The sequence below is a fragment of the Serinus canaria genome, chromosome 4 (genome assembly GCF_022539315.1).
Source record: "Serinus canaria isolate serCan28SL12 chromosome 4, serCan2020, whole genome shotgun sequence".
In the NCBI taxonomy this organism is placed as follows: Eukaryota; Metazoa; Chordata; class Aves; order Passeriformes; family Fringillidae; genus Serinus; species Serinus canaria.
This window is the reverse complement of record NC_066317.1, coordinates 62,702,991-62,721,868: the sequence shown is the minus strand read 5'-3', so window position 1 is coordinate 62,721,868 and position 18,878 is coordinate 62,702,991. Positions and strand designations below refer to the sequence as shown.

Sequence of the window (18,878 nt, the reverse complement as noted above, 5' to 3'; positions counted from 1 at the left end):
CAAATTATCTCTAGAGATTTCTAGGAACAAAAGTTGCAGTTGGTATAAATCTGGATTCTAAGAAAATAACAGAGCTTATGGATTAAGAAAATTTTTTAACACCCAGATAAAATACCTGAAAAGTAAACATAAAGATCCTTTAAAGATACAGATCAATTTCTAAAAAGTAACAGATCAGTTTTCTAAAAACCTCAGTTAAGAAAACAAGATTTTAATGTTATTTATACTTGAGCCAAAGCCCACATCTCCAATGGTAACCCACACTGAAGCATTATGGAAAGAAGTATAAAGTGATTCATCCTGTAAAAAACAAATTTACAATATGAAAAACTGATAGTCATTTCTATTAGGTTAGGAATTATCTGAGTACTGCATCACAGCATAACAAGAAAATGTAATAAGCCTAGTTAAGCAGAAACATTGATGCTAATTAGAAACAGAATCCACCAAAAATAAACTCTAACTTTAGAACTTCAGGCATCATATAACCAGAAGGAAAATGTGAAATGCTATAAAATGATACTCAAAAAAAAAAAAAAGGAAACTATCACAGAGATTAAAAGTTCAGAAAACTAGCATGAAATGAAAAACTACATTTAGTTATTTCACGGGTATATCAGGCTGATGAGAGGAAAATGCTGTTTATGGTTAACATAGCAAACAGAAACACTTTTTTAAGCATTTATGAGTATTCAGGACTCTGATTTTCACTTCAGAAGAGAAGCAATTACAACTATCATTTATTACTTGCCTTATTTTTCTTAGCAAAGTGTGAAAAGGTCTGAAGAGTTCAGACATATCTTCTGGTTTATGGTCCAAGTTTAATGGTCCCTCGGAGTAGACAACAAGGCCACTGTAATTCAAACACATGCATGAACACACACAAATGAAAATTTTATTACACAGAGCAACCACTGCATAGACAGAAAAGCAACTGTACATAAACATTAGAACAACATTTAACTACATCTCGTTATCTTATTTTTGTCTTATTCACCCACAGCTAGAATTAGATGCTATTTAAAGTAACAGGAAAAAGATACCATCCACTCTGTTGCCCTTTCTCAAACATGGCAGAAAAAGCAATGGAAGCATAAAGGGAAGAACACACATTTATTTCATTGCTGCAGCTGAATTGAAAAAAAATAAAACCACAAAGGAAACCCCACAAAGGAAACCTATTATCAAGTACATTGGGGGAGGTCCACTGATTTGAGATATTGCAGATGGCTTGTTCTTTCCTGTCAAAATAATTTCCAGGCAAGGTAGCTGACTCCTAGCTCCCATTTTTCTACCTCTAAGACAAATATAACATGGAATTGACATATGGTAAAAAAAGGAAACAGATTTTCTTAATCACATAAAACATTTTGAAGAAACCATGCTTTTAAATCAACTCAGCCCTTGTACAGATTTCCCTGGAAAGAGGTAAATTCACAATCCTGAGAGCTTCCAGGTACTTCCCTGTAGGTATCTCAACAGCTCCTCCTGACCAAATCACCACTGCCCAAACCTGTTTGTGTGCCCTGGGTTAAACAAAATGCACCTTCAGATCTGCTGTGCCACACCATCCTGGCTCTGAGAGGATTCCCAAAGGCACCACTGCTTAAAACTATTTAATCCTTGCCCACTGCAAAAGCAATGTATGCTTCCCAAAGGCAGCCTGTTCTCACAGCTGAGATTACACCAGTGTTCTTTTTCCAAGGCCATTTTCCCCTTCCTGTCCATAGTGTCAGTGCTCTGTCACCCAAGGTATCTCAAAGGAATGTTCCCCTTCTTAAACTCAAATTCCATATTGCTCCAGAGAGCTATCCAGCACCAAATCACCCAGAGTAACAGCAACCCTTGCCTAAGGGTCTGTCAAAGTCTTACCCTAAGGATTGACAAAGTCTTTTTGTCACCAGCCCCTCCCTAGCAAGCACCTGTGTGACCACCAAAGCAGCAAAGCTGATGTCACAAGCTATATGAATTCCTCTGAAGTATTAAAAACAAAGACCAGGGGATTAGGGTTTTGAGGGCTGGAGCAGGGAAGAGGAGAGGAGACTCAGAAAAAGTTGCTTCCTTTCCAAGTCACTTTTTTTTTCTTTGCGGCTTAAGAGAAATTATCTTGTTGCCAGGGATTCATAGTTTTATCTTTTTCTCTATGCTTGCCAAGCTTCAACAAGCAGGCTGCCACAAAGGGAAGCAGTTATTGCTGACTCATGTCTTATGTTCTGCATAAGCAAATGTTACTACTTTGCTCAGTGAAAGAAAGCTCAAGGCTACTCTCCTCACACTTCTACCTGATGCAAGTCACTGCTCCTCTGGCTTTCAGGCAGTTTGTTTGCCACAGAATTTAACTCTTGGAAGAAAATTTTTAAAAAAGTGGTATAGACCACTAGAGAAAAAAAATATATTATGAAATAGCTTCTTTACATGTGTAACATTTGAAAGAGCTCTGTGATACTTCATGACACTCATTCAGTTTCTTATCAGTGGGTAATTAGGAGCACTTAAACGTCTTCTCTATCCTTTTGTGTAATTTGGGATAGACATGATCCATTTGCCAAGGAGCCCTGGTTTTCCAGTTAGTGTTGTTGTGTTCTCCTCCACTGTGTCTTCCAGCAGCTTCAAACTGAGTTGTCCCATTCCTGTTGTCTTCCAATAATCAGATTATTACTGTTATTATTTTTAGAATGACAGTTAGAGACAATATACTATTTAACAGGAACAACAGGCCACAGGGATTTCCTGAGGAGAAGTGTATTACACTCAGGATTTGAGGGTTTTTATTTCCCTCAATTATCCTCCTTATATTAGCTAACTGTAAAACGTTCACAATGTAAAATATTAAAAATATGCTGGCTTTACTCCAGAGAAACTGCTGCCTTAGAAAACCATGAAGACTCATTAGGAAAAAAGCATCTGATTTGTTCAATATTGCAAAAACTGAATGAAGCAAAACCACTGTCAATTTAGTTGAGTGGTCAGTACAGGGAACAAACCTACACAAAAGTTGCAAGTATTAATACTTTCCTTCAAGAGAATTAAGCCTAACTCAATAGTTACAATGCACTGGGCCATGAGAATTCCTTCTGAACCCTAGAGTCCTTGAGAAAAACCACACAAATTTAATTGAAAATTTGTAGTTTTCAAGACTTGTATCCTTATGTCATCCTATTTTTGAGTGTCACAAAATTTGTGCTTTCAAAAAATATTTCTGACAACAGGACATTACAAAGACTGATGTTCCTAATTTCTGCATTTTGCTGGAGGATGCCTGATCAATTGTTCCTGCCTGCTCTATTTAGAGATCTACCATCTTTCTTTTTTTGTCTTGTTATTCTACATTAAACTGGTAATGATTTAGAACAAAACAATCCTCCTCTTTAATTTTTTTTATTAAAACAATCCTCCTCTTTAATTTTTTTCAAAAAACATTAAAGCAAAATCAGGTGAAAGATCATTGAAATTCTGAACACAGCTTTTCAAATCTTCAATAAACCTTTCAATGAGGCAGAACAGAGAGTAGTTAAAAATTACTCACCATACAATGGCTAATCTTGGAATTGTAAACATTAAAGCTGGTTCATAGTCATCTATCATATCTTGAGTGAGGTATCCAAGCCTTAAGGCTCTAAGCAAAAGAATAAAATTATTTAGTAAGACATCAAAGTCGTGAAGAACACATTTCACTAAGGAAAAACTTGAAAAAATTGTTACAAGCCAAACCAAACTGATGGTATTTAACTCATGCACTGGTTTTGTACAGTCTAAAACACATATATAACTGACTGCTTAAGTCTCTGCTTTAAAGAAAAAAACAGTATAATAAAAATATAAATGCAAGAAAAATCCCTTAAAGCATTTAAAGCTTTTATAGTTATTCAAAACACAATTCACTTTTATGAAATTTTCTCTATTTACTATTTCATGTCCAGCATCAGCTTGATACTGAAAACCACTGGTGCTGGCAATTTTTCAAATAAAAGAAACACTTTTAAAGTAATAGGGGAAAGTACTTGGTTTCATTTTCAAATAGCAACTGCTCTAATTATCAAGGTCAATCTCCCCCTTAACTAACAAAAAACTTTAAAAAACCACCCAAGAACAGCACAGTTCTACACAATAACTCTTACTGAAGCCTAAGGATTTAATATATGGGGGAGACTTCATTGTCCTCAAATAACTTCTCAAATGTCTTAGGCCCCTTTTAAACTAAGCCCCATTTTGCTTGGATTCTTTACTTTTCTATATTTTCCAAGTTTCTGCACAATTTTCAGATTTTACCATGTGTTTCATAACATCCTCAAATTTCTTCTCTGACTTGTTCACATCAGTGTTGAAGATTGCAATGAAAACTGCGCATGAATCCTGCTTTTGGTCCCCAGAAGAATGGAAATGACTTCTCATTCCTTGTCAGCACTGTCCAGCCAGTACTGCTGGGGGTGGATGGGACACAACCACAAAGCAAACCCTGGCTGGTGCCAAGAGTGGATGGACACACTGGTGTGTGGCCCATCCTCCCTCCCTGCTCCTTCCTACAGCCCAGACAGATTTCCCAAAGCTACAAGTAAGAAATCATCTTCTTCCTCTTACTGGGGCAATACAGAATCCCAGAACTGTCAGGGTTGGAATGCACCTCTGGAGATCAGCCAGTCCAACCCCCTGCCAGGCAGGGTCATCTAGAGCAGGTGACACAGGCACACATCCAGCTGGGTTTGGAATGTCTCCAGGGAGGGAGACTCCACAACCCCCATGGGGAACTATCCTGCCACCTCAAAGTAGAGAAATTCTTCCCCATGCTGGTGTGAACTTCTCGTGTTGTCATTTATGGCTGTTACTCCTTGTGCTGTCCCTGGGCACCATGGAAGAGAGCCTGGCACCATCCCCTTACAGACACCTCTGAGATATTTGTGTGCATTGATCAGATCCCCTCTGTCCTGCCTCTGTATCAGGCCCAGCTCCCCCAGGCTCTCCTCTCAGAGACCCTCCAGCCCCCTCCTCACCTTTGTGGCCTCTGCTGGACATGTGTATGCCACAGGGATGTGTATGTGGGGCAGCTCTCTGACTGATGGAAGGTAATTCCTCCTACTTGTGACCTTTTCTGAGCTGTTATCCTGTCTCCCAAAATGCCTGAAACACCTCTGATCCTGGTGCCATGTACAGACTGTGGCAGTGTGCTCTGTACTCCTCCAGTCCTTGATCAAAGATGGACCACAGCAGACCCAGTGTTCTGCTTCCCAAGCTCTCCTGACATGACAGTGAAGCCAACATTTACCCTGAGGGCCTCCTACAGTCAGCTGGTACCCAATAATTCTACCCAGAACATCATTCACTAATTTTCTTTTAAGAACAGTGCTGCACTGCTCAGAACCTCACTTAGCCTGAGCATTTCTCATGCTGCTCCCCTCTACTGCCCATCTGCAGGCTAATTCATCTGTCACAAGGGGGAAGAAAAAAGCTGTTCAACACAGTATATTACAAATTCATGCTTTTCTTTGCACCTTATACTTCTAGAACTTATGGACTGCTGAACAGATTTCTTTCATCATTGTCCCTTCATACACATAGAGCCAACAACCAGTCCTTTGAGATTTTCAAGAGCTTTTATGAGTTCTTTATGAAAATCACTGGAGGTTCACAGATTATTTGAATCACCTCCCCATGTATTTTTGCATGAAACATCATTAAGTCTTGATGTCTTAAACAGATGCAGCTCATTTAAATGCTGAGTCTTCATGTACACATCTGTAACCAGGCATAATCCAACAATAATTGTATTGTTGGTGTTACCTCTTGTGTTTTGTTTTGTATTTTTTTAATGGAGAAAACAAAAAGCCACAGGTTTGTGCCTGCCAAGCATGCTTAATACCTTTGAATTTGAGTATTTACTAGAAAAGCAAAATACCTGGTGCTTTATGACAATTCTTCAATATTAATAGTTAATGTACTTCAATAAAAACTCAGACAAAGCAAACACAAAAATTAGGATCTAATCCTTAACTTACCTCTCCACAGTTTCACAGAACAGTACAATAACCTCTTGCTGTACATAGTATTCTTTTGGAGACTTCACAGGTACCATGGCTGACACGTAACTACAAACATGATAAAATAATGTACCACTGTTTCACATGCTTTAACAATAAACCAAACCTAGGACAAATCATCTTAGAAACCTAAGATCATTTCCTGCACCAATTGGTATTTATTTCAACAGCACTCACTATGAAAACTGTGTAACAATCTAGGAGAAACACAGCCAAATTACTTATTGAAGTGGAATTGAGGCAGTGGAAGTCAGCAGTAATTTAGAAATATTATAATTAAATAGCACATTTATGATACAGTGATGTAATTATGATAGCACATTTAGATATCAGAATCCTCTTCTGTGTGGCACAGTGCCTTGGAAGGATCTTTACTGCCCCATCTTAAAGACAGAATAGTTTACTCTGCATTTCCTCAATTAAAAAAAATCTGACTTAAACCAAACATTTTATCTATAATGATTTTACCTAAAATTAGATTAGTTAAATTCAGTTACCCAGATGAGACAGTTTATGACACTTAAAATTTGGCCTCATTTCTGTGTGGAATTACTAGCAAAAGCACTAATTCAGCAAGGTAAGAAACACTGGTAGAAGTTCAGTGTTTTTCTGTCACTTTTGTATTACTTAATTGGTCACTTGTAGAATACAAGTTACACAGAAAGGGAAGAAACTGTTTGCAAAACAATGATGAGGAAAAATGCTGTACATAGAGAGCTGGTATTGACAGGCCAAAACCTGCAGAGAACTAACAAGAACCAGTTACTGATGTCATTATTGGTGTCTGCACTCAAACCCACACTTAGAAACAGGTTTTTAGACAACATTTTCAATTAAAGTGTTCTCAGTGTAACAGAATAATGATGCCTTTACTAATGAGAAAAAAACCTGCTTACCTGAGTGAAAGAACACAAGAGAACAACAATATTGAGGAAGGGCAAGTAGTAATGTGGGACATGACAGTCCATAGGTTACTGCCAAGAAATATTAAAAGACTACCCAATTCTAGGAAACATGTTCTGCTAAAAGCAGCAGTGATGTGTTATATTAGATCCACAGATAATCCTGCCCATTATCTTGTCTGTGGCCAGCACCACAAACATCTAACACACAGGCAGGTAGCTGGCTACACTCTGAAGCACAATGCAAGACTGGTCAATGTGACCCTTGGTGCAAAAAAGCATCTTCCCAAAAAGCAGCTATTTTTACTTAAGCTATAAACCTCAAAGTCATTTTTCAATCACAAGTTTTCAAATCAGTGATTTCCTGTGGTTAGTTATGGTTCATGTAAAAGCACTTCCTCCATCAGAATTCAATTTGCCTTCCTAAATTCACTGGGTACATCTTGCTTGTACCACTAAGCACAAGAGAACAAAACCTCTGTCTCTAGAAAATTCATAATCATTCTTTTCTTTTTGAACATCTATTTATTGCCTTTTCTCTGACAAAGAAAACATTAAGAGATTTATGGTTTCCTTTTGTGTCTTGGAAATTCTCCCTCAAATGCCATATGCCAGTATGCAAATGGAGGATTATAGTTTAGTTGGAGAGAGCAAACATTGTTTGCTAAAAAGCTATTTAGTTTTCATTATTGCTACACTGGAAGGAAAAAATCTACCAATACACAAATTACTAAAGAATTCAAATACAACGATAAAAAATTTACATCATTTTTCCTCTCAAAGAATACAGAGTGAAACAGCCAATTTCCAAAAGCCAACAAGCCAAAAAACAGCTGCAGTGGCTAAGCCATGGCTCACAACACATTTACTTCATCTGTTTTACCTTAATTCAAACTCAGCAAAAAGGACATCAAAATGCTTGAGGGAATCTTTCATTTTTTCTGTGTAGAGGTTCAAATCCCTTAAGGCCTGGTCACGGATGATATTCCTGACTTCCTCCAGGCTGCGGGTCAGGTCCTTGGCCAAGGGCCTCATGGCCATACTCTCAATTTCACGATTCATAATAATTGACCCAGCAGCCAAACACTAGGAAAGACATGAAGAGATCAAATATTAGTTTTTACAAAGTAAAAATACTCCTATACTCAAAAGCAAAGCACAAGATGTGCTATTTAATAAGATGTGCTTTTGAACAAGGGCACTACTTAGCCCCAGTTAGCTACAAATTATTAAACAAGTGAAAGATTTAAGGCTGGTATGTCAAGAGTCAAAAGCTTTCACAGAAAAGGTTAGGGAGCAGCTCAGCCAGGCAGAGATGAGGAGAGGAAAAGGCTGAAGTACAAGAATGTCTTAGGGGAACCACAGTGCTGACAGAAGTTATTCTCCCACCAGTTAGGCAATAAGCATTAGCAGGATAGATCCTCTATGCACACACAGATTCCTTGCATAAAAGAGGTGGGAATCCAGCAAAACCACAGTCCACAGACTGGTTTGATTTGGGCTTTGATTTGTTTATTTTATTGTAAAATAAATCTGTTCCTTATAAAAAGAACAAATTCTACAACTGTGATGTCTTTTACAGCAAAACTGCTCACACTGGCCATCACAAAGGATCCAGTTGGGCCAGTATCCTGCTTCCCACAGAAATCATGATAATATATAAAAATCAGGTCACTGAGGGATTCTTCCCTTCCAGTGTCTGGAAAGCAACTATTTAAGACTCCTTGCCCCAGGCACTATACATGGACTCTGTGACCAGCTGACAAAGGCATTAACAGTAGATTTTTACTGTAACACATTAATAAAACTTTTTTTTTAATCTTGCCACTAAACACAACTTCTGGCTTTATTCTTTTATGGTTACATTTGGAAGACAATAAGCACCAATATAAATCACACCTGCTGCATTAAAAGAAATATTTTTGTTAACTGAGAAAATACAAGGCTGTTCTCAAAGATCAGGGTTTTTTTCCCTTTTTTAAATCTCCATTTGCAGCTGTGTCACCCCCCTCTCCCAGGCATCCTGTGGATGGGAGAGCCACAGCATGAGGGACCTGCAGTCCCAGAAGGGATCCTGTCTCAGCAGTCTGATGCATTGATTTGAGGGCACTCAGAGAAGATCAAGTTCTCACTTCTTATCAGCCAAAGCAGTGTTTGTGGGAAGTATGGACAGAGTAAGTGTTACCTGCTGAGAGGTATTCTCAGTCTGATAACTCAGTGATTGTACTGACAAGGACAGAAGTGTGTACTCATAAAGCTCACACAACCTTCTTGCTCCATGAATTTACAGGAGGACAGTGCCTGCAGCAGCAGGAGTTGGCTTTACATCATCACTGCACAGGTTACTTGCCCTGAAACCAACAGGTCTCTCCAGCCTGAGGGTTGCACAGTCAAAGTTTGATTTGGAAACAGGTTTAGCTTATGTAAGACAGCAGTGAATAAAACAAGACTTAGGACATGATTACAAAGCATTGACATACCAAATTAATTTTGTAAATTCTGTCTAAAGCCTTCTCTGACTCAAAGGAGCCTACAATTAACAACTGTCAAAGCAAGTTTTAGAAACAGAACATATGGAGGCATATTGGACTGAACAAGATGGGAAATCTTGATGAAGAACATGCACTTGAAAAAGAAGGGAGAAACTGGTAGAGGAAAAAAAAGGATATTAACAGGAGGCCAAGGACTGCTTCAAATACAGGAGAGGCAACACTGAAAACAAGACCACAACATTCTGCTGTGTGGAGGGATGTCTGGACTAACTGCCCCCTCAAGTCTCAACAAATTCATGGTGTCACCTTAAGTTACCTTCAGGCCAGTAAAAGTGAAGAGTTCATCATCACTAAAGATGCCACAATATGAAAAATGCCACCAAAAATGATTTATTTTTTTAGCCAAAGACATCAGAAGTATTAAATAAGCATCTTGCATATCACAGCCTTTTGTTCTGACACTTCAGGCTTCTTTTGGTTAAAATGACAGAAGCTTATTCACCACAAAAATTCCTTGATCCTGATCCTGCAGGTTGCTCTAGAAGCAAGTATTTGAAAGAAGACTTGGTAAGAAAAACCAGGTAAGAGAAGAAGAATGGACTTCAGTATTCTGCAGAGCAACTGTTGTATTTTTGGCATACACATGAAACAAGGAAGTTATGTGCAACAAATGACAGCCTGAGGTTGCATATTTAGGATGAATTATAGCATAACAGAGCCATTAAAATAAAGTGACAGCATGCACTTCTATTTGTTGGAGATGAACTTTTGTCCTGATAAAACTCCCTAGTACACTTCTATTTGTTTCTAAGATCTTCAAAACACAAGATGGGTAATCAGAAAAAAAAAAATCACTCAGATGCCAACCCACAAAAGAACAGTTTTTCACTATAGAATACTGACAACACACAGTTATCAAAATTAACTGGTATGCTCTTAGCCCAACCAAAAGCACAGTTAAAGAACCCCATTTCTCTGAGCTGAAGTTCTCTTGTTTATTTTGCCCTGTAATTCTTTTTTGTACTTCTTTAAGAAAAGTCTGAGAAGGTTCTTGTGGCTTTACACAACAAAAAAAAAGTGTCTATTAATGCCAAAGAACAGAAGTATGCCAGACCTACCTCTGCTCCAAACCAAAGCTGTCCTGCAAGGTTGTCATGGCGTATTTCCTCTGGAAACTTCACACAGAAGTCTCTGTTGGCCCGTTCATGGGGAATGCATTCATCCATGATTTGGTTGATGATGTTCAAAACATTATCCTGAAGCAAAACACAGGATACCATATATACTGTTTGCACAGGAAACATTTCTTCTTCTAAAATACTTTATAAGTGAGGTACCAACCAATTAAAATAGAAAATGCAGTTTAACTCTCATGGTCTTCATACACACAGTGAAAACAGAGGGGAATATTGCACAGAAACAAGAGCAGCAAACTTCACTCTTTGTAGTTTTCCTAGAACTGTTTGTCAGATTAGTTGCACTTAACTTTGACTACTAATGGGACTTCTGATGAGGAGGCATGACATAAAGAGCTCGTTACCTCCAGCTATCTGTACCTACCAGTAAATAAACTGGAAGTACAAGTGAATTATACTTCTTCCACTTCCTCTCACCAACCTCAACAACACACATTCCATTTATTCCCACGAAGAAAGAGCACCTGGCAGGGTACCTTGCAGTTGATAGAAACAGTTATATTGCAGTTGATAGAATAGTTATATTGGGACCATTGAAGCTCATCCTGGTAATCTAAAGCAGTTTACACACCTGAATCCCAAGTGGGCAAGGGCTGGCACACTCACCAACCACCTTGTCCCCCAGACTCCAGGAGGATAAAGGGCTACCACACAAATTAGAGCTTGAATAACTGCTCTGATCTACCTCTGCACCAGGACAATGATCAAAGACCTACAAGCAGTTTCTTGATATGCAGTAAATAATCTGTATTCATTTATTTGAAAAGATCATTTTCACATTCCCCTGCTGGGAACTGTACAGAATTTAATTAACATAATAAAGGTAGATTGAGAGCATGAAAAAGGCTGAGTGCTTTCATAAAGATGTTTTGTCTTCTGCTTCTTCCGCTATTTACAGAATTCACATTCTATTTAAAGTATTTCTCAAACAAATACCACCACATCTGTCTGTACAAAACTGTTTAACAGACAGAATTGCCTTAAATCTACACTTTACTGGTTTATTTTCACCTGTATTTAAAAAACAATAGAAGACAGGAATTTTGAAGAAACCTGCCCCTTTAATATGTTCCCCATCAAAAAAGACAAAACCTACTTTAGCTACAAAGAATAATCCACATTTTCTGCAATTTTTCCACAGACTGCTGCACCTGCTGTTGCCACAAAATAATCTTAACATTAAGGCTGTAATTACAGTTGTCTTCATCCAAAATAAGTGAATAAATTAACAATCAGCAATATTTATTACACACTGGTATAAGGTACTCGATGTGTTAACCATTAAAACACTTTCACAATGAAGTCTTTTTTGCAAAGCTGTCATGAGATAAGTTTCATTTCAATAAATTTGCAAAAAACAAACACAAAACTCCACCTCATACTGTTAAAACACACAAAGAAGTGTAACAATCAACCATCTTCTCTAGATGTCAGACTGAAAATCAAATGCCCTGCAGCCCCTCTGGGGCATCACAACACAGACCATGGCCAGCAGGTAGAGAAGAGACAAGAAAAGAAAACCAGAATCACTGACAAAAAACTCCTGATTTTAGAGATGAAACCTCCTCCTCCTCACTGTGCTGGGCCTATTGTACTGCCAGGATCAGTGGGGCACTAGGATCCCTCAGAGCCCAAAGAGATGCCCCTTATAGGAACTGAGGGAAGAGCCAACCTTAGCTACTCCCTAGGGTCACTGCAGAACAAAGGTACCCACACCCTGCAGCATCCTGAACCCCTGGCTGCAGAACACTCACCACCTCTCTCCAGGACAACAGGGAGTTAAACAAGCAATCACATCCAAACTGGAGTGACACTTTATGGTCAGAAAAAACAGAATAATAGCAAGTTTCCCATTCTCCTTCCACTTCTTAATTCATGGTATTGAGTATACTTCGCTCACCATTATTTAGCTAAATCTACCTGGGAACCAAGGTATTTTGAAAGTAGGTCTCCTAAGAAAAACAACTCCTAAACTACCTAGCTCCTACCCAAAGTAACAGAGCAAAGACTGAAACTGAGGATAAAAACATTTACATTGTAGAAAGGCATGAGTCACTCATGAAGTGTTTCAAATCTGTTATTACTGATCTATTTTGAGACCAGGTGCTTTGCCTGTAGCTCTCACTTTATCACTAGTGCAATACAAGTTGGTCTTTAGCATCAGGATGAAAAAGCCAGGTTCCTGTTTTCAGAGAATTAATCAAAGTTTGCAAAGGCCTTTTGCATTGGAGAGATATAGTGGTAAAAAGCAATCTTACCAGTTAAAATTTTACTAAAGTTTCATGAAATGCAGGGGAATATTAAGGCAGGAAACTGAGAAAAACATTATTCAAATCTGGTTATATCAGACTCTAAGTAATCCAATTGCATTTTATCTTAGGACATGCTATTCCAATTTATTTTACTTGCCAACCAACTTTAATATGGGGAAATGCAATTTTTCTCTTACTTTTTTCCCCCTAAAATGCTACACATAATAAGAGGAAAAGACATTGTAAAAAAACTTTCCTCCCTAAATTTCATTTTACTTCAGTGGATTATTTTTTAAATGCAATCTTATTTGACAGCAGCTACAAGACAGATTGAATTTCCCTTACATAACCACCTCTATACATATTCAAAATTCCTGACGTATCAAAGAAGATTTTACACAAATAGAATAAAGAAAGAGGACTCACAGCTGGTAAGCAACTGTTCCTCTAATCATTATACCTGTTTAAAAGCCCTAAGATTCTGTCTAAACCATCTCAGGAGATAATTATTACAAGCATCATGAAATTTTATACCTTAATGCACTTAAATATTGCAGCTAAAGGCAAGATGATGTAATGAAGATAATTTAACTTTTTACAATATACTAATGTTTAAGCATATAACTTATTTGCTTCCCACTTAAAAGACACTTAATATTCTTCCTCATTTCTTCAACATTCCTATAATCTCTAAATGCTTCTGCTCCAGAGCACCCAAGATTTACAAACACATCTCCACGTATGCCAAACTTGGAGTCAGGGATTTTTTTTAATATGTGCAGTACCACTAAGTTAAACTACAGGTAATTAGAATTTTAATATACACTTCCCAATGGAGATAAATCCCAATAGCTCCATCTCCAGTAGCAGTTGTCTGTATGCTTCACATGGGCATCTGGTTTTTCTGTCAGAGAGCTGAGTGAAAAAGCCAATTAAAAAGATGGGCATCTTTTCCTGCCTTGTCTAGCAGGGATACAGGAAGATTAGGAAAGAACAGTTGATGGAACTTTGATATAAAATGTACAAATACTGAAAGATTTCTGCAAGGGAAATTGCTTTTGCTGTTTCAAGATGTGCAATTTCCCAAATTCTCTGTTGTTCCACAGGGTATATTTTATTGTCCTACAGAAGAAAAACAAAACAAAACAAACCAACAACTCTCAATCACTTCCCTTCTCGCTACCATTTTTCTTATGACACCCAGAGCAGAGTAACTTCCATAAAAAATCTGGAATATTTGCTCTCATAATAATTTCAGATCTCAGATGCTTTAAAACTGGAAGGATGCCAGCCAATTTAGACAGACTTTCCAATGCATTGTAAGCAAATTAGTCTTTTCTTAGAAGAGCTTCAAGAAACATTCAATTTATTTAATTACAGTATTCTGCTTTGTAAGCTAATAACGAATGGGTTTGGATACATGGTAGCACTGAAATTTTGCTCTAATTTAAGCAACAGAAATCAATTAGTTGGAATTGAAGCAGTAAATCTTTCACTTGATCCATCTTTCTACATAAAAGCCTCTGGAATTTAATGCCTCTTTTGGTGGCTTTATCTGTTATCTTTTGGTTTATCTGCACACTGAGCTGTGCACAGTTTTGTTTCAGGTGCTCTGCTGAGGCTTTACAGCAGCACAGGCAGCCACTGCAGAGATTCTGCTTTGGGATTTACTCCAAACCCCTTTTTTTCCTGGAAAACACAGCTCAGAGTTTCACATAATAGAGAGCACTTATATTTCATTTTGATAGGGAAGATAATGAGTGAATGAATGTAGGTAGCCACAGCAGAGGACAAAAAGTTGGTTTATTTTTGGCCCATCAGTAATTAGCCATATATTAAATAATTAGAGCATAAAGCTAACATCAATTGCTGCATTAGCCTCCTGAAAAGGTACCAAAAAAATGCCAAGAAATTATTCTTCCTTATACTGTGAAACACATGTTCAGAGCAACAAAAGGCAAACTAATCTACCTTTTTGTACATGTCACTGATGAAATTTATGCTGCTCTTCCACAACACTAAATTTATTATGACCTTTCTGAGGTCTTTTGCAAGACTTCTTCAAAGGAAGGTAACTTCCTGTGCTGTTCAGTACCTCTTTAACAGCCATGTTTTGAATTATCAGTAAAATCTAGCTAAGGCAATATGGTCTATGATGTTATCACCACGAGCTTAATAGATGATACTTTAGCCTCTTCATTTAAGTAAGTCCATGACATTTTTTGTTACCTTTTCTAGCTTGATGTTAAGTTCCAGAACTCCTTCAGCATCACATTATGGCAATCAGAAGTCACTGATGAACAAAAATTAATGCCAAAAATAAAGGAAGATTTTATTGTAATTAAAGCAACTTGAGAGTATTTAGGGTTTTATAGGCTACTTAGAAGAAGACTCCAGTACCAAGGTGGTGTCCTCTCTGATGTAACAAACACGTTTTCAATGTACACACAGAAGTCCTGGCTTCAGAACCCAGGCAGTTATTTCACATTAGAGATCCAAAGCCTCTCTATGGTGCTCCCTCCAGTCCATCTTGCACAGTTCCCAAAGGCTGAGCTTTCAGACTCTTTTTGCCTCATCAGCTAATTGATTATTTCCCACTGGCAATGTAGTACATTGGAATTGTTTGGGTTGGAAAAGACCTCCCAGATCATCAAGTCCAACCACTAACCCAGCACTGCCAAGTCCCCTGCTACGCCATGTCCCCAAGTACCACATCCACAAATCTTTCCATCACCTCCAGTGATGGTGACTCAGCCACTGCCTTGGGCAGCCCGCTCCAATGCTTGCAACCCTTTTCATGAAGGAAGTTTTCCTAATATCCCACCTAAACCTCCCCTGGCATAACTTGGGCCTTTTCCTCTTGCCTTTTCATATTGTTACTGGGGAGAACTGAACCCCACCTGGCTACAACCTTCTGTAGTTGCAGAGAACAATAAGGTCTTCCTTGAGCCTCCTTTTCTCCAGGCTAAACATTTCCCTCTGCCTCAGCCACTCACAAAACTTGTGCTGGGCCACACCACTGCTGGTCCAGGCCAGGTGCCATTGGCCTTCTTGGCCACTTGGGCACACCTGGCTCATGTTCAGCCACTCTCACCCAGCACCCCCAGGTCCTTTTCCACGGGGCCCTTTCCAGCCACTCTGCCCCAGCCTGTGGCACTGCAGGGGTTGTTGTGACCCAGGGCAGGACCCAGCACTTGGCCTTGTTGAACCTCAGAGCCCTGGGCCCACTGACCCAGCCTGTCCAGATCCCTCTGCTGAGTCTTTCTGCTGCTGAAGAGATGAACTACTCCCCTTTCTAAAAGTAACAGAATTTTTCTCTGTATGAACTTTGGGGAGCAGCTCCTAGTTTAACCCATCCCACTAGAGAGTAACACCAAACCTCACCATGAAAAGGCAACTTGGATATCTAGCAATTTAAATTCTGTATTGCCCCAGCCTACCAACAACAACTCTCAATAAATAAAAGAGGAATCCCCATTCACAGAGGGCAGAATGAAGGAGATGTCATCATAAATTACTGCCATCTTCACTCTGCCTTCCCCTGCTGCAGTGAAAGCATCCTGCATCCCCAACACATTCATTGCTGAGTTGGCATGGATCCAGCTTTCTTCCCTATGGTTCTCTGCTGCAAATTAATTCCCTGACCTGCAGTGCACAGCATTTTCATTCCACTCTGCCCACAGACTTAGATAACAGGAGTTTCTCACAATGACCTATCTGATCCATGAGAGCAAGTGGAAACACATGAAAAAACTTGTTAATGTGAGAAACTAAAATTTAAGGCTACAGCACTAAACATTATTAGGATCCTGTTTTCAAGGAGAAAATATATTTAAATATTAATCACTCTCTACATAAGATCAAATTTGAAATGTAGAAAGAAAATAGAATTCCTGTTAGTTGATGGGAGTTGTACTGATGGCCCAACTTACAGTCAAGCATTTTATATTTTATAGCCATTTGCTAATTATTCTATAGTGACCAGAAGTTTCCCAAAATTATGAAAAAAAAGCTGTTAAAAAACAACCTTTAAAAATACACAATTATTTTATCTACTGAAAATGAATGTTTAACTCTGCAGGTTTGTTTTTCACCCAACTACAACATTCTACTGCTCACCTGACATTACTGGGGAAAAAAGGCAAATTTAACATCTGTGAACAAAACCCAACAGACAAAAAACCCAACTCTTCTGATACTTATAAGTCTATTGCATTTAGAACAACCATACTCGAGTTCATTTGCAGTGAAGTATGGTGAAAACATATGAAAGGGTTGACAACTCTGCCTGCTTGGAAAATAAATGTTAAGGGCTTTCCCTCAATGGCAAACCCAAGCAGGAAGCAGGTACCTGACACCAACTGTTTGAAGATGTCAGGCAGCACAGAGAAGACATCTGTTGGAGCAATGCAACTCACACAAGTCATCACTGCTAGGAGTAATGAAATGACAAATGTTGCCATCAGTTATAAAACAACCGAACTGGAAATGAAACTCCAAAGGAAAACCACCCAAATTTACAAGCTCTATTATGCCAGGAAAAAAGTAAAGTAGATACGTGTAGTGTTTCAGATTTAAGCTTAATCTTGACATCATCACTTGAAAATGGCTGTTCTCTGTTTTTCTTTCCTTTTCTAGGCTGGCACCTACCAGTCCCCACCGAAATTAAATTGGAAGACACTGTATAAAAGAAAATAATTTTCTTTGAATACATCTTAGCTCACTCTCATGTCAAACAGCCTAATCCTGGCACAAATTTCTGACTTCCCTACCTCTGCATCAAGTCTCTTAAATACAAACCTTACGAGAACTTTGTTCTGGAGTCCACCAACTCTGCTCCAGTTTAAAAAAAAGCCTCAAACACAGATACAATTCAGAAAACAATCATGATTCCCTCCTCACCACAGATCAATGAGGAACACCCAGTGGGTTGGACAGAGTTTGCTTTTAGCTCTTCTTGCCTCTGTTGTTAAAAGGTATCTTTGTCTGCTACAGTTTCTAAACTTTGTGGACAAAGAAGGTTTCTTTCAGTCAACTTCCTCCCTTGATCTCAGTAATTACCCTGCTGTCTCCTTCACTGACCTCTACTAACATAACTAATATAATGTCTCCAGGGTTGCAAATCAAGCAGGCAAGAAAGACCTGGCCATTACTTCAGCTAAAAGTACTCCTGGTTCAATCCACACTGTTTAACCTCTGTATCAATTAACAAAATAACATTAGGAATAGATTCTTGCCAACTTCTAACCAATCATTAGGTTTCAGAACCCAGCAGGGAGTTCCTTTCACTTTTGTCTAATTTGTCTCCTTTAATGAGATCTATTTCTACCTAATTCTACAAGAAAATGTTCTTCAATGGACAGATGCAATCAAACAGGAAAACATCCCACCTCTGAACTGCCTCATTGTTCACAGTGACTATGGTACATACTCCCAGTTTGCTCCTGTCAAGAATGTTAATGATACAATTAGTATTTCATAGATAACTCACTGCCAATCCACTACAGCACTGCCCTCTGAGCTCTTGAGCAGCTCTTCACAGGTACCCTCTCCATCAAGGGATGCTCCTTGATGCTGACTTCCTCTGCAAAAACTGCTTCTCTTCAGCATGGATATATTTCCAATAAAGCAGAGAATGAAAGAGCATACATTTCCTGCCTAGAGATTCCTTATTCTCATACCACTTAAACTTCTCAGACAGCAGGAGACACCTTCAGATAAGGTTTTTTTACACGTGAAACAGAAAGCCACTTTCCATTACAGCCTGGCGTCAGGCCATTTTGCAGTGTCAGCCTTTGGCAGCCAGGCCAGCTGGAGACTCAGCCCTTTATCTCCCCATCTCACCCAGCCTGCAGTCCCTGTCCCCATGTCCCACCAGCAGCCCCAGCTCCTGTGCTGGGGTCACCTGGGAAGGGTTTCAGTGCACAGACCCAGAGTGACCCATGTCATTTCACTGCCCAAGCTCACAGACAGACTCCACAAACAGTGCATCAGTACAGCTGAA

General features: G+C 38.8%; 1 protein-coding gene across 4 annotated transcripts in view; it reads right to left on the bottom strand.

Annotated features, from left to right (window-relative positions):
* ZFYVE28 (zinc finger FYVE-type containing 28) overlaps positions 1-18,878 on the bottom strand; it is a 147,820-nt gene that overhangs the window by 51,761 nt on the left and 77,181 nt on the right. For all 4 annotated transcript variants that reach the window (XM_030239289.2, XM_030239290.2, XM_030239291.2 and 1 more), the window contains exons 3-7: positions 10,545-10,682; positions 7,818-8,020; positions 5,991-6,080; positions 3,527-3,616; positions 752-853 (exon numbers count right to left, since the gene is read on the bottom strand). In XM_030239289.2, the coding sequence (XP_030095149.1) occupies positions 752-853; positions 3,527-3,616; positions 5,991-6,080; positions 7,818-8,020; positions 10,545-10,682 (623 nt within the window). The remainder of the gene's footprint in view (positions 1-751; positions 854-3,526; positions 3,617-5,990; positions 6,081-7,817; positions 8,021-10,544; positions 10,683-18,878) is intronic.